Below are 11,207 nucleotides of genomic sequence, written 5' to 3'. Positions count from 1 at the left end.
CCACATTATAGTCTTTACAGAAACTTGGTTAAAGCCGGATATCTTAATTTTATTTAAGTAAGAGTATTTGAAAGTCAAAATAGGTGTTTACATTGTATTCTTTGTTTCAAAACCATAACTAAATATTAATTAAATCTGTGTTTAATCATATGTTACTTGTTTTGAGAAAATTTAAAGAAAAGTAAATCAAGTTAAGTACAATTGAAGCCAGCAACAGAATTGTTAAACTTGAAAATATATAAACAATGTGCTATTAAAGGTAATTTTAAAGTTTTTAAGTGTTTTTAGCAAGAAACCTTATTAAATTCTTGAAATGGATTATTAAGTGGACTTAAGCTCGAAGAGATTAGACTCTTAGAGGTCGAAGGAATGATTGGAGAGGTGCATAAATACGGTCACTTTGCGTTTGGCACTTCCCTTCGAGGTACTCAGACCCGGTGAGGCGGATCTTGAACGCTGGTTTCGTTGCGATGACTTGGATTTCTGGGATCCAGATTTATAGGAGCAAGAAGCAGCCAGAAGCTGCTTCTTCCTAAGTTCCTCCTTTTTCTTCATGGCCATTAGTGACTGTTCATTCTTCCTGTTGGCCAGTGCCACTTTTATTTGACGCTGACGAAGGAAAGCCTTGCGCCGCTCCACAGTCAGGTGCTTCATCTCGATGTAACGCTTCTGGCAGATGGCCTTGGTCATTTCGATATCCTTGGCCAGTTTGGCGACCAGCTTCTCTTGACGTTCCTTGAATTTGGCAATGTGACGACTGTTGCTCTCCTGGAACGTCTCGATGAAGTCGTTGTGGAGCGACCAGGGCTCCGGATGGAAGAGCATCTTGATGCCGCTGGGCATGTTGTTGCCCACCTCGCGACCGCGCACCTCCTTGCGGCAGATGGGGCACTGGTAGATGAGTGCATCGCTTGGAGTACGACCCACACACACCTTCACGCACTTCTCGCAGGACACATGGTGACAGGCGAGAAGGAAGAGCTTAAATTTCTTGCGCGCATACAGTTCGTAGCAGCGGTTGCAGTGGATCCATAGCTTATGCGCGTCCATGGTAGGTTGGTTGACCATGACGCAATCATCTGACTCGCCGGCAGGAGGCTTGCTTTGTATAGAGGTATTTGACATCTCAAAATGTAATAAATTGTACAAATTTGTCTGAATTTCTTGACGCTTCCACCTTTCAGTTTAAATTTGAATGTTCAGTTTAAACTCCGAAGTTTTTACTATTTTTTCCTCCGAAGTTTTTTTTTGGTGACATTGAATTTCTTTGCATCAAAATCACTTTGTCCGATCAATCTTTGTATGTTACCTGTTCATACATACCACCTTCGACCGAACCGCCAACATACTGGTAACATTTGTCCGCTATTCGTTTGGTTTTCGATCGTCTGTCTGATGGTGACCAGCTGATAGCTCTGGGTGACTTTAATATTCCAGAACTTATGTGGTCAAATGTTGATTATTCACCGTCTTTACAGCTTAACTCCCACCATGACTTCCCTGTGGGCATGTTTGACATGTCACTCGGGCAAATTAACCATGTTAGAAATTCTTTAGGTCGGCTATTGGACTTATGTTTCGTTTCTGATCCTGATGGAATTTCTTTTTCCAGAACTTTGCCCCTTTCTTACCCAGAGAATTCATATCACATCACTCTTGATGTTTCAATCGAAAACAATTCCTTAATTAACCTAAGTCTACACTTAAATCTTATAAAGTTCGTTACTTCCGTAAGTCTGACTTTATGAAATTAAATAAGTTAATTTCCGAATTGGATTGGTCTGATTTACTGGCATGCGAAGATATAAACATCGCATTTCATGTATCTTTTCCCCCTCTTCCTAGGTTTGGCACTGGCCGATCTCTTTGCACAGTTTTTTCAAACTACTTATTCACCTAGTTGCACTTATAATATCCAATCAGCCAACCTTATATTTTTCCCATCTTTCGATCAAAATGGTTTTCTTATTGATTTTCTTAAGGTCAAACCCGTGCATTCGCCAGGCCCGGACTACCAGGCTGTGTTCTGAAGAACTGCGCCGAGGCTCTGTGCTGGAAACTTCGATCTTCCCCTTATATGTAAGGAATCTTTCATTATTCCGCTGCATTAAAAAGGGAAAAAATCCGACGGTGCAAATTATAGAGGCATCTTGAAATTGTCAGCAATTCCTAAGCTTTTTGAAAAACTTATCACTTCACATTTGCACAATAGTCACAATAATAACTCCATGCCAGCATGGCTTCATGAAGCTCTGCTTCACCACTACCAATTTATTGGAGCTAACATCTTTTATCTCGCATGGCTTCCGGAATGGCTTACAAACAGACTTCATTTACACTGTCTTCAGTAAACCTTTTGACTCTGTTAACCATTCGCTTTTTATAAATGAACTCAGTCTTTAGGGATTCCCAACTGATCTTCTTATCTGGATTTCGAGCTACGTATCTGGGAGAACCCAAAGTGTGTAATGCGCTTGTTGTAACTTAACAACAAACCAAATGCCTAAAAGTGAACCTCATTTAGTTAAGCTTGGAATAACCGAAAATACAAAACAAAAAACAAAAAGCTTGGTTAAGCTTAAAGTTTCTTATCTATTGATAATCAATTATCTACCTAGAATTGAGCATTTAAGTATCGGTCTAAGCATAGAATAAGCAGCGGCCAACTTCTTTTCTCTTGTGGCTGCTAAGATAAGCGCATCGCTCGCGGTTAAACTCCAGTATATATTTAACCCCCGGAAAAAAAAAAAGAAAGACACGTGGTGGGGAATTTCCACATAAGTTTCCCAAAACTAAACGCAGAGGGAAGTGAGCAGCGCTCAGTGTATTAAAAGTGAATTAAATTTTTGCGGTGCTAATTCAAGGTAAATAAAACCTTTGTTTTCGGCCTCATCCGTTTTTTTTAATTCGACTTATTTTTTTTAGGTCGAATTGGCACCCAGTAAGAACCCATTTGTGTATTGTTCTTACATTGGGAATAAGTTTATAATCCCCCAAGCAGCCAGTTTACCCTACCCGAATTATTCTCATCCAATGACGTCACTCATCGCCCAAGACAGTTACGCCTGTCCCGTATTGGTTTTCGGAACTATTAATTTGATTTAGCTATTTTTATTTTGGTAGTATTTATTTTTTTTTGGAGCTTGGAGTTTAATAATGTAAGAAAATAACGTTTCCAGTTCCCTTAATTTTGTATTTCTTTTTTATTACTTAAATACTAAAACTGAACGGTATGGAAATATTAATTAGTTTGGTGAATATATATATACATACAAATTGTTGGGCTAAGCAGCCACCAGATAGGCTAATTAGAATATTGATAATTTGTTTATCTGCAGCGGCATTTAATCTTCTCTTTTGTCTCCCAGATTCGCGTGCACTTTGTTGTCATTTTGTAGCGCATGCGCTTTTGGGAGCTTTGGAAGAGCTTCTGCGCCAAAGCGGTTCTTCTTCTTGTTGTATTTTGGGAGTTGTTATTGACGGGCCGCTATTTGTTTTATTGTGCGGAATTAGCTTAATAAATTGAATATAAACCACCGAATCTCGTCTTTAATTCGGTCGCTATCAAAACTCTGATCGCTCAACACAAATTATATGTTTTAATTCCCAATTTAAAATAAAAAAATAAAAAATTAGGATTTTTATTTTATAAGTTTTATTATTAAATTCAAGAATGAGTTATAAAGATATCCTATTGGATTGATCGTTGATTATAAACTGATTTTACAAATTCAATTTTCTTATAACTATATCTTTTATAGGTGACAGCGACGCTGGCAGCATAGATGGACTTTGGTTGAATAGTTTTGATTGGTCAGATTTTTATGCTGACATGTAGGTTCCCAGGATGGGCACTTGTTTATGAATTTGGAGCAAAAGGGGTTTGATGTTTACGTCTACTGTCGTCGATAAAGGCGTGTGAATGGTTTATGTCTATGTTTATGTCTGGATGCCAATGATAATGCTATGGGAAAGGGTTTGTGTCTAGCCTATTTGAATTATTCCCACAGTAGGCTCTGGAATGTTGTTTATATATGATTTGATAGGTATGGCAGGGTATACTGGTTTTATGGAGGATTCGTTATCTAGGGTATTTGCAGATACATTAAGTGTATTTGCGGATACACTACTCGCCCCTCCTTTAGAAATTTCAACATCCTTGTTGAATTCGACAACAATTTCCTTGTGGTTGGCTAAACGCTTATAAGTGAATATTATAAAAATTGTTATGCTTACAACTATAAGTATTAGGCTTATAAATACAATCCATTTGTATACAATATCTTGTTTTTGTTGATTGATTAATGATTCTTTAAGTTTTAAAATTGGTGTTGGTTCGTGTAGAGTTACATTGGTACTTGACAATATTATTTTATATTCATTTATATTCTTTGAAGTAGTGAATTTGATATTTCTTATTTCAAGTGTACATTGGCTTAATTGTATAATATTATTTCCTTCAATTGTTTTGTTAAATAATTCACAATTTTGGTTAATTTGCGTTTTACTTAAATTATTTGTTATTACAATATTTGGTTCAATGTATTTTATAAATTCTTTTTCTGAAATAAACGTGTGTTGACGAATTGCTAATTGATTTGTAAGGATCTTTGAAATACATTGGTCAGTTACTAAATATTTTTCATCCATTACATCCACTAAAGGATTTGCAGAATTTTCCAAATAATAAACACTTTTATTATTATTCATAAAATATTCAAATTTATCATTTATGTCAATTTGGCGGCCTAAATTATCTGGATATTTAATTATTCTGTATTTTTGAGTTTCATTAAAAGATGTTGGTATATGGGCTAAAATAAAAGTATTTTTGGTTTGACTGCATATCCAAGCTGAAGTCTTTATTGATAATAATTTTTCTTCATTAATGTCATCTAACTCTTCATGTTTTAATATTTTAGGATTTAATATTCCAATTCTTGTTAACTGAATCCCCATTTGTAAATCTTCAATGTATTCTAGAAAAATGTGTAAAGAATATCTAAAAAGGTGCAAGGCCTCATTATCCTCTTCTTCCCGTATTAATTTATTTATGTCTTCTGTATGTTTATTTATTATACCAATGATTTCATTAAATTCTGAATTTTCTATCATATTTTCTTTTATATTATTTAATTTTATTTCTAACTCTTTTTTATCTTCTTCTGTTAGTGTACCAAACAAATATTTGTGAGCTGATCCTACAACATTTATTAATCCCCGTTTTTGTCTATTTGATGGGATAATCCCTTTTATTTCATGTTTTAATTGTTTAAGTGCCAATGCTATATCTGGAACTGTTTTATATAAATTTTCATATTTTATAAATTCTTGGTATGTATTTAATATTTTTGTTTGATTTATTTCTATCATGTGGTGTTCGTAATTAAGAGGTATTTTTATAGTTCCTGTATTCAATAGTAAATAACCATTTTTTGAAGTTATTGGGACAATACTAATTTGTTGAGCCGTTATTAATGGTAACGTTGTCCATGGTACTATTATTATCACTTTCAATATCAGAGTCAGAATTTTCAACATTTCTGGAAATTTTTAAATTTACTTTTGTGTTTTATTACTTTGTGACCCCTATTTATTTCCTGCCAGTGTTTTTCATCTTTTTGTATAATTTTTCCTGTTTTCTTAAATGGATTAACAAGTTTCGGCTTACGTTTCATATCTTTTTCAACTTTTGCATAATTTAAATCTACCTCATACTCTTCCCGTTCTTCATTAATTTTATCAATTTTTGATTCTTTTATTTTTTTGACATTTTTATTAGGTTCCATACCGAAAATAAATATTTCAGCAGGGGTTCTACCTGTAGTGTCATGTGTTATTTCATGATTATAAACATATGTAGCTTTTTCGATATTCATTAGCTTGTCTTCAGCATCATTAAGTGTATTTATGATTCGTAATTTTTCATTAATTGTTTTGTGAAAATAATAGTCAATTACATATTTTTCACGTATATTTTTACTTTCAGGGGTTTTTTCAAATGTTAATGCTACTTTTCTATGTTCTGCCTTGCATCAATTACAAATATCGCAATAGTAATAGGAATAGTAAAATAGGAAAATAGTATTTAGCTTTAAAATCGTCATATGTTTTTTTAATACCTTGATGAATAGTTTTCTCATGAATATTAATTATCTTCTCGTGAAAATCTGCGTAGGTAGATATATTAGGAAGTATTACTGATGTTTTCATTAATTTTGTTCCCAAATTTGGTTTAATTAATTCCATGAAAGCCCATTGAAATATTGCGAAATCCTCGTCATTATTTATGTACATTACAAAATTGTGTCCACATACAAATTTAAGAATAATGTCTTTTGCTGTACGTTCCGTCATGTTACTATATTTTATTGTATTAATTGTTTTATTAAAATACCGGACTAATTCATTACTATCTTTATTTCCCTTTTCAAATATTAATTGATGACTGAAAACATTAATTGGACGCTCTGTAATCTGAATACAATTGCCATTGTCTTCTTGGGCGCTATGTATAGTAGCTCCTGTGCCTTGTAAATCATCTTCGTTTTGAAATGTTTCTTCTAGTGGTTCATCTTTTGATTCTTTTTTAGGTAGCCTAGATAAGGCGTCTGCTACATAATTTTCCTTTCCTTTAATGTAATTCATACCACAATCATATTGACTAAGATATATTCTCCATTTTTGCAATTTCATATTAGGTTCTTTAATATTGTGTAACCAAAATAGTGGTTTATGATCGGATGTAATTTTAAATTTTCTTCCAAATAGATAGGGTCGGAAGTACTTAGTTGCCCAGACTACGGCTAATAACTCTTTTTCGATAGTTGAATAATTTATTTCATGATCATTTAATGTTCTACTTGCATAGAAAACTGGTCTACCTTCTTGAGCTAGGACAGCTCCTAAAGCATAATTACTAGCATCAGCAGTTAATTCAAATGTTTTTTCAAAATCTGGATATCTAAGGATTGGATCATTTGTTATTAGTGTTTTTAATTTTTCAAATGCTTCAACGTAATTATTATCTTTGACATTTATTTTTGAACCCTTCTTAAGGCACTGGGTCATTGGTTTAGCAATTTTTGCAAATTCTCTAACAAACTTTCGGTAAAATCCACAAAGACCAATAAATGATTTAATTTGTTTAGGAGTACTTGGAATTTTAAAATCGTGAATAGCTTGAGTTTTATGTTTCTCTTTTCATGAATTCGCATTTATCTAATTGAAGTTTAAGATTGGATTTTCTTAATCGGACGAAGACTTTTTGAAGGGACTGAATATGTTCTTGTAAGGAGGTTGAAAATATAATAATATCATCTAAATATACTAGGCAATGAGTTCCTATTATATCATGAAGAATATTATTCATACATCGCTGGAATGTAGCAGGAGCATTTTTTTGACCGAAAGGCATTCTAGTATATTCATAGTGTCCTTTCTTGGTGGAAAATGCTGTTTTTTGAATTGATCTTGGGTCCATTTCAATTTGATGGAATCCCTTTGCCAGATCTAACGTTGTAAAATATTGACATTTTCCTAACTTATCTAGTATTTCATCCATATTGGGGATGGGGAATTTATCGTCAATAGTTATCTCGTTAAGTCCTCTGTAATCAATAGCCATACGAAATTTTGGAATGCCCGATGCATCCATTTTCTTGGGTACTATTACTATAGGACTACAATAGGGAGATTTAGATTTGCGGACAATACCTTGTTTAATCATATCTGCTATTTGGTTTTCTACTTCATTGTCATAAATATAGGGATAAGTATATGGTCTTCTATAAATGGGATCTTCATGTTTAGTTTTTATTTTATGTTTGATTTCATTTTTGAAGGTCAAATTGTCACCCTCATGATACTGAATATCAAAGAATTTGGACATTAGAGAATGTAGTGCCGATTTTTCCTCACTGTTGAGATAATCATCTCGAATATAACTAGTTTTTAATTCCGTTTCCAATGCGTAAATGTGTTCTTCATCCTCTAACATGTTTGTATAATTTTTGTTATGTTCCTTTATTATATTGATCATTGGAAATTCGTAATTATTTAGTTTAACAGTATTCTTTCCAAAATCTATTTGGGCTGATGTAAGGTTTAAAATATTACGTCCTAAAAGAAAATCGTAATGATTGGAAAATTCTTTGACAAACAATTTTTGTTTAGATTTAAATAATTTTGGAATTATAAATTCAATGGATTTATTTAAATTGACTGAATTTCCTACTGTTTGAACTTTTATATTATTCTCTTTAATTGGATATTTTAAAAAATTTTCATTTATTAAACTTATACTGGAACCTGTGTCAATGAGGCAAATGCATGGTCTATTATCAATTTTTATTTTTATTGCTGTTGTGTTTCTTCCGAGGCTTGTGTCTAAAAATTTTCAACTATTTCCATTGGTTCTGGTCTATTCTGTTGGTCTGATAGTTTTTGAGGAACATTAACAGACCGATTATAATTTGGAAAGTTGTGACCTGAAGGATTTTGAGAGTATCTATAATTATTATTATAGTTGAATTAAAATTTCTATTTGAATCAAAAGTATTTTGTCTTTGTTGATAATTATATGTCCCACGATTATTATAATTTTGACTCCTATTGTTTCCTACATTCTGATTGAAATTTTGGTTTCTGTCCCTCTGATTATTATTAGAATTATTAGTATTAGGAGTATTAGATGTGGAGACCATTGGTATATTATATCGATTTTCAATACTTCGGGAAAAATTGTATATATCATCATCATCATAAAGACCTACAGCTTGAGCAGCTTGTTTTAATTTAGTTGGAGTTGATATATCGTATTTGCATATAGATATGTACACTCGTAATGGTAATTTTTCACGAATTACTTCTGCTATATGATCACCTAATACTCTCGAAAATATAACAGTGTTTGCTGCATTATTATCCAGACTTAACTTATTACAAATTTTGCTTGTCTGTTTATCTAATTCATCAATAAACTTACGTAAACTATTTTGATATTTAATTTTATGTAAATCCATGATCATGAGATGTGGGGGTTTTGATGAGTTGAATTCACTGATGAGTAAGGTTCTTAATTCATTCCATTCCTGGGTTGAATTCCTAAGAAGAATTGTACGTGCAACGATGAGGTTTAGGATAGCTCCTTGAATGATTTCATTCTGAGTAGACGATGTTGTTTTGTATTGGGTAATGAAGTTATCAACACTTTTTATAAATAGTGCTAAATACATTGTATCACCATCAAATTTGTCGATTTGTTTTAGTTGCATAAAGAAATGATTCATATTGCTGTCGGACAGGATGTGCCTTGCTGCAGCTGATGTGGATGCTTGTTTAGATTGCATTTTAAAGTTTATTTATTTAATTTGGTATATATATGTTTTTTATTTTTTAAATTGTCTTGATTATGTTAATAATTTTATTTTATTTGTTTATTTCAAATAGACATTAGAAATCCTCATTCGTGATTTGACTAATGCTGAGTTCCTTGGTATTACACATTTTTTTTATGTAATGTTTGTTGCACTTCACACTAGAAATCGTCATTCGTGATTTCACTATGAGGAAATGTTTAGAAATGTTTATAGATTCGTTTTGCGGATACAATAAATTCGCGATGTATTTAGTTCGATACTTAAAACACGCGAGGATAATTGTATCCTACCGACTGCGCCAATTATATGTTTTAATTCCCGATTTAATATAAAAAAATAAAAATTAGGATTTTCATTTTATAAGTTTTATTATTAAATTCAAGAATGAGTTATAAAGATATCCTATTGGATTGATCGTTGATTATAAACTGATTTTACAAATTCAATTTTCTTATAACTATAGCTTTTATCGGTGACAGCGATGCTGGCAGCATAGATGGACTTTGGTTGAATAGTTTTGATTGGTCAGATTTTTATGCTGACATGTAGGTTCCCAGGATGGGCACTTGTTTATGAATTTGGAGCAAAAGGGGTTTGATGTTTACGTCTACTGTCGTCGATAAAGGCGTGTGAATGGTTTATGTCTATGTTTATGTCTGGATGCCAATGATAATGCTATGGGAAAGGGTTTGTGTCTAGCCTATTTGAATTATTCCCACAGTAGGCTCTGGAATGTTGTTTATATATGATTTGATAGGTATGGCAGGGTATACTGGTTTTATGGAGGATTCGTTATCTAGGGTATTTGCAGATACATTAAGTGTATTTGCGGATACACTACTTACATACATAAAAATAACCTCTATGCCCTAAAATTATAGATTCATCGCTCAACCCGACAAAAGATCTTTTGGACGTGGAAATTAAACTCGATGTAAGTGAAAAAAAACGCATTACCCCATGTTGGTCTAAGCAGCCACCAGATAGGCTAATTAGAATATTGATAATTTGTTTATCTGCAGCGGCATTTAATCTTCTCTTTTGTCTCCCAGATTCGCGTGCACTTTGTTGTCATTTTGTAGCGCATGCGCTTTTGGGAGCTTTGGAAGAGCTTCTGCGCCAAAGCGGTTCTTCTTCTTGTTGTATTTTGGGAGTTGTTATTGACGGGCCGCTATTTGTTTTATTGTGCGGAATTAGCTTAATAAATTGAATATAAGCTATCGAATCTCGTCTTTAATTCGGTCGCTATCAAAACTCTGATCTCTGAGAAACTGAAGAAACTGCGGTACAAAAAACACAAAAATAAAAAAAAAAAAAAAAACATCTCTTGGTTGTCGATTTGCATCACTCGCACTGGAGATTTGCGGGATGGAGTCTGGATGTGGAACTACTGGATCTGCTGCCGCAAGCCGGGAAAGGATGCTGCGGAGAAGAGCAGAGGTGACGTGCCAGGAGATGGAGGCGCTGCATCATAAGGTGAAGGCTGCAGCGCGGAATGAGGATGGCACCATTATGGCGCTGGAGTCAGTAGAGAAGCGTTTGCGTGAGCGGTTCACCGCGCTTCAAGAAGAGTTGGAGGAGCTTAACTTCAGCGAGATCGGGAGTGAGCTTTATTGGAAATTCTCGCAGCTGGCAACTGATGTGCAGGTGGACAATCAGGTGGAGGTTGCCAAGCACTCCATGAGAATCGCTGCCCACTCCACACTTCTCGACGGTGCCGGTGTCTCACCCATGCCATACAAGCCAGCCCCATCCTTACCACCGTTGCCGATGCCAACATTTAGCGGTGGCTATGTTGACTGGCCGGATTTCTTTGCCCTTTTTAAG

The 11,207-nt window shown here is 33.8% G+C and overlaps 1 protein-coding gene across 1 annotated transcript; it reads right to left on the bottom strand.

Annotated features, from left to right (window-relative positions):
• Positions 1 to 354: 354 nt before the first annotated feature.
• On the bottom strand, positions 355 to 1,125 carry LOC6504299 (RING finger protein vilya). The gene has a single exon (XM_001967653.2). The coding sequence runs from the start codon at positions 1,123 to 1,125 to the stop codon at positions 355 to 357; it is 771 nt and encodes a 256-aa protein (XP_001967689.2).
• Between the last annotated feature and the right edge of the window lie 10,082 nt (positions 1,126 to 11,207).

This window comes from Drosophila ananassae (assembly GCF_017639315.1).
Source record: "Drosophila ananassae strain 14024-0371.13 chromosome Y unlocalized genomic scaffold, ASM1763931v2 tig00000092, whole genome shotgun sequence".
NCBI lineage: Eukaryota > Metazoa > Arthropoda > Insecta > Diptera > Drosophilidae > Drosophila > Drosophila ananassae.
The sequence above is the reverse complement of the archived record's forward strand: the minus strand, read 5'-3'. Positions and strand labels throughout refer to the sequence as shown.

Excerpts from the sequence above, each read along its gene's own strand:
- LOC6504299 (XM_001967653.2), bottom strand. The coding sequence starts at position 1,125 with ATGTCAAATACCTCTATACAAAGCAAGCCTCCTGCCGGCGAGTCAGAT.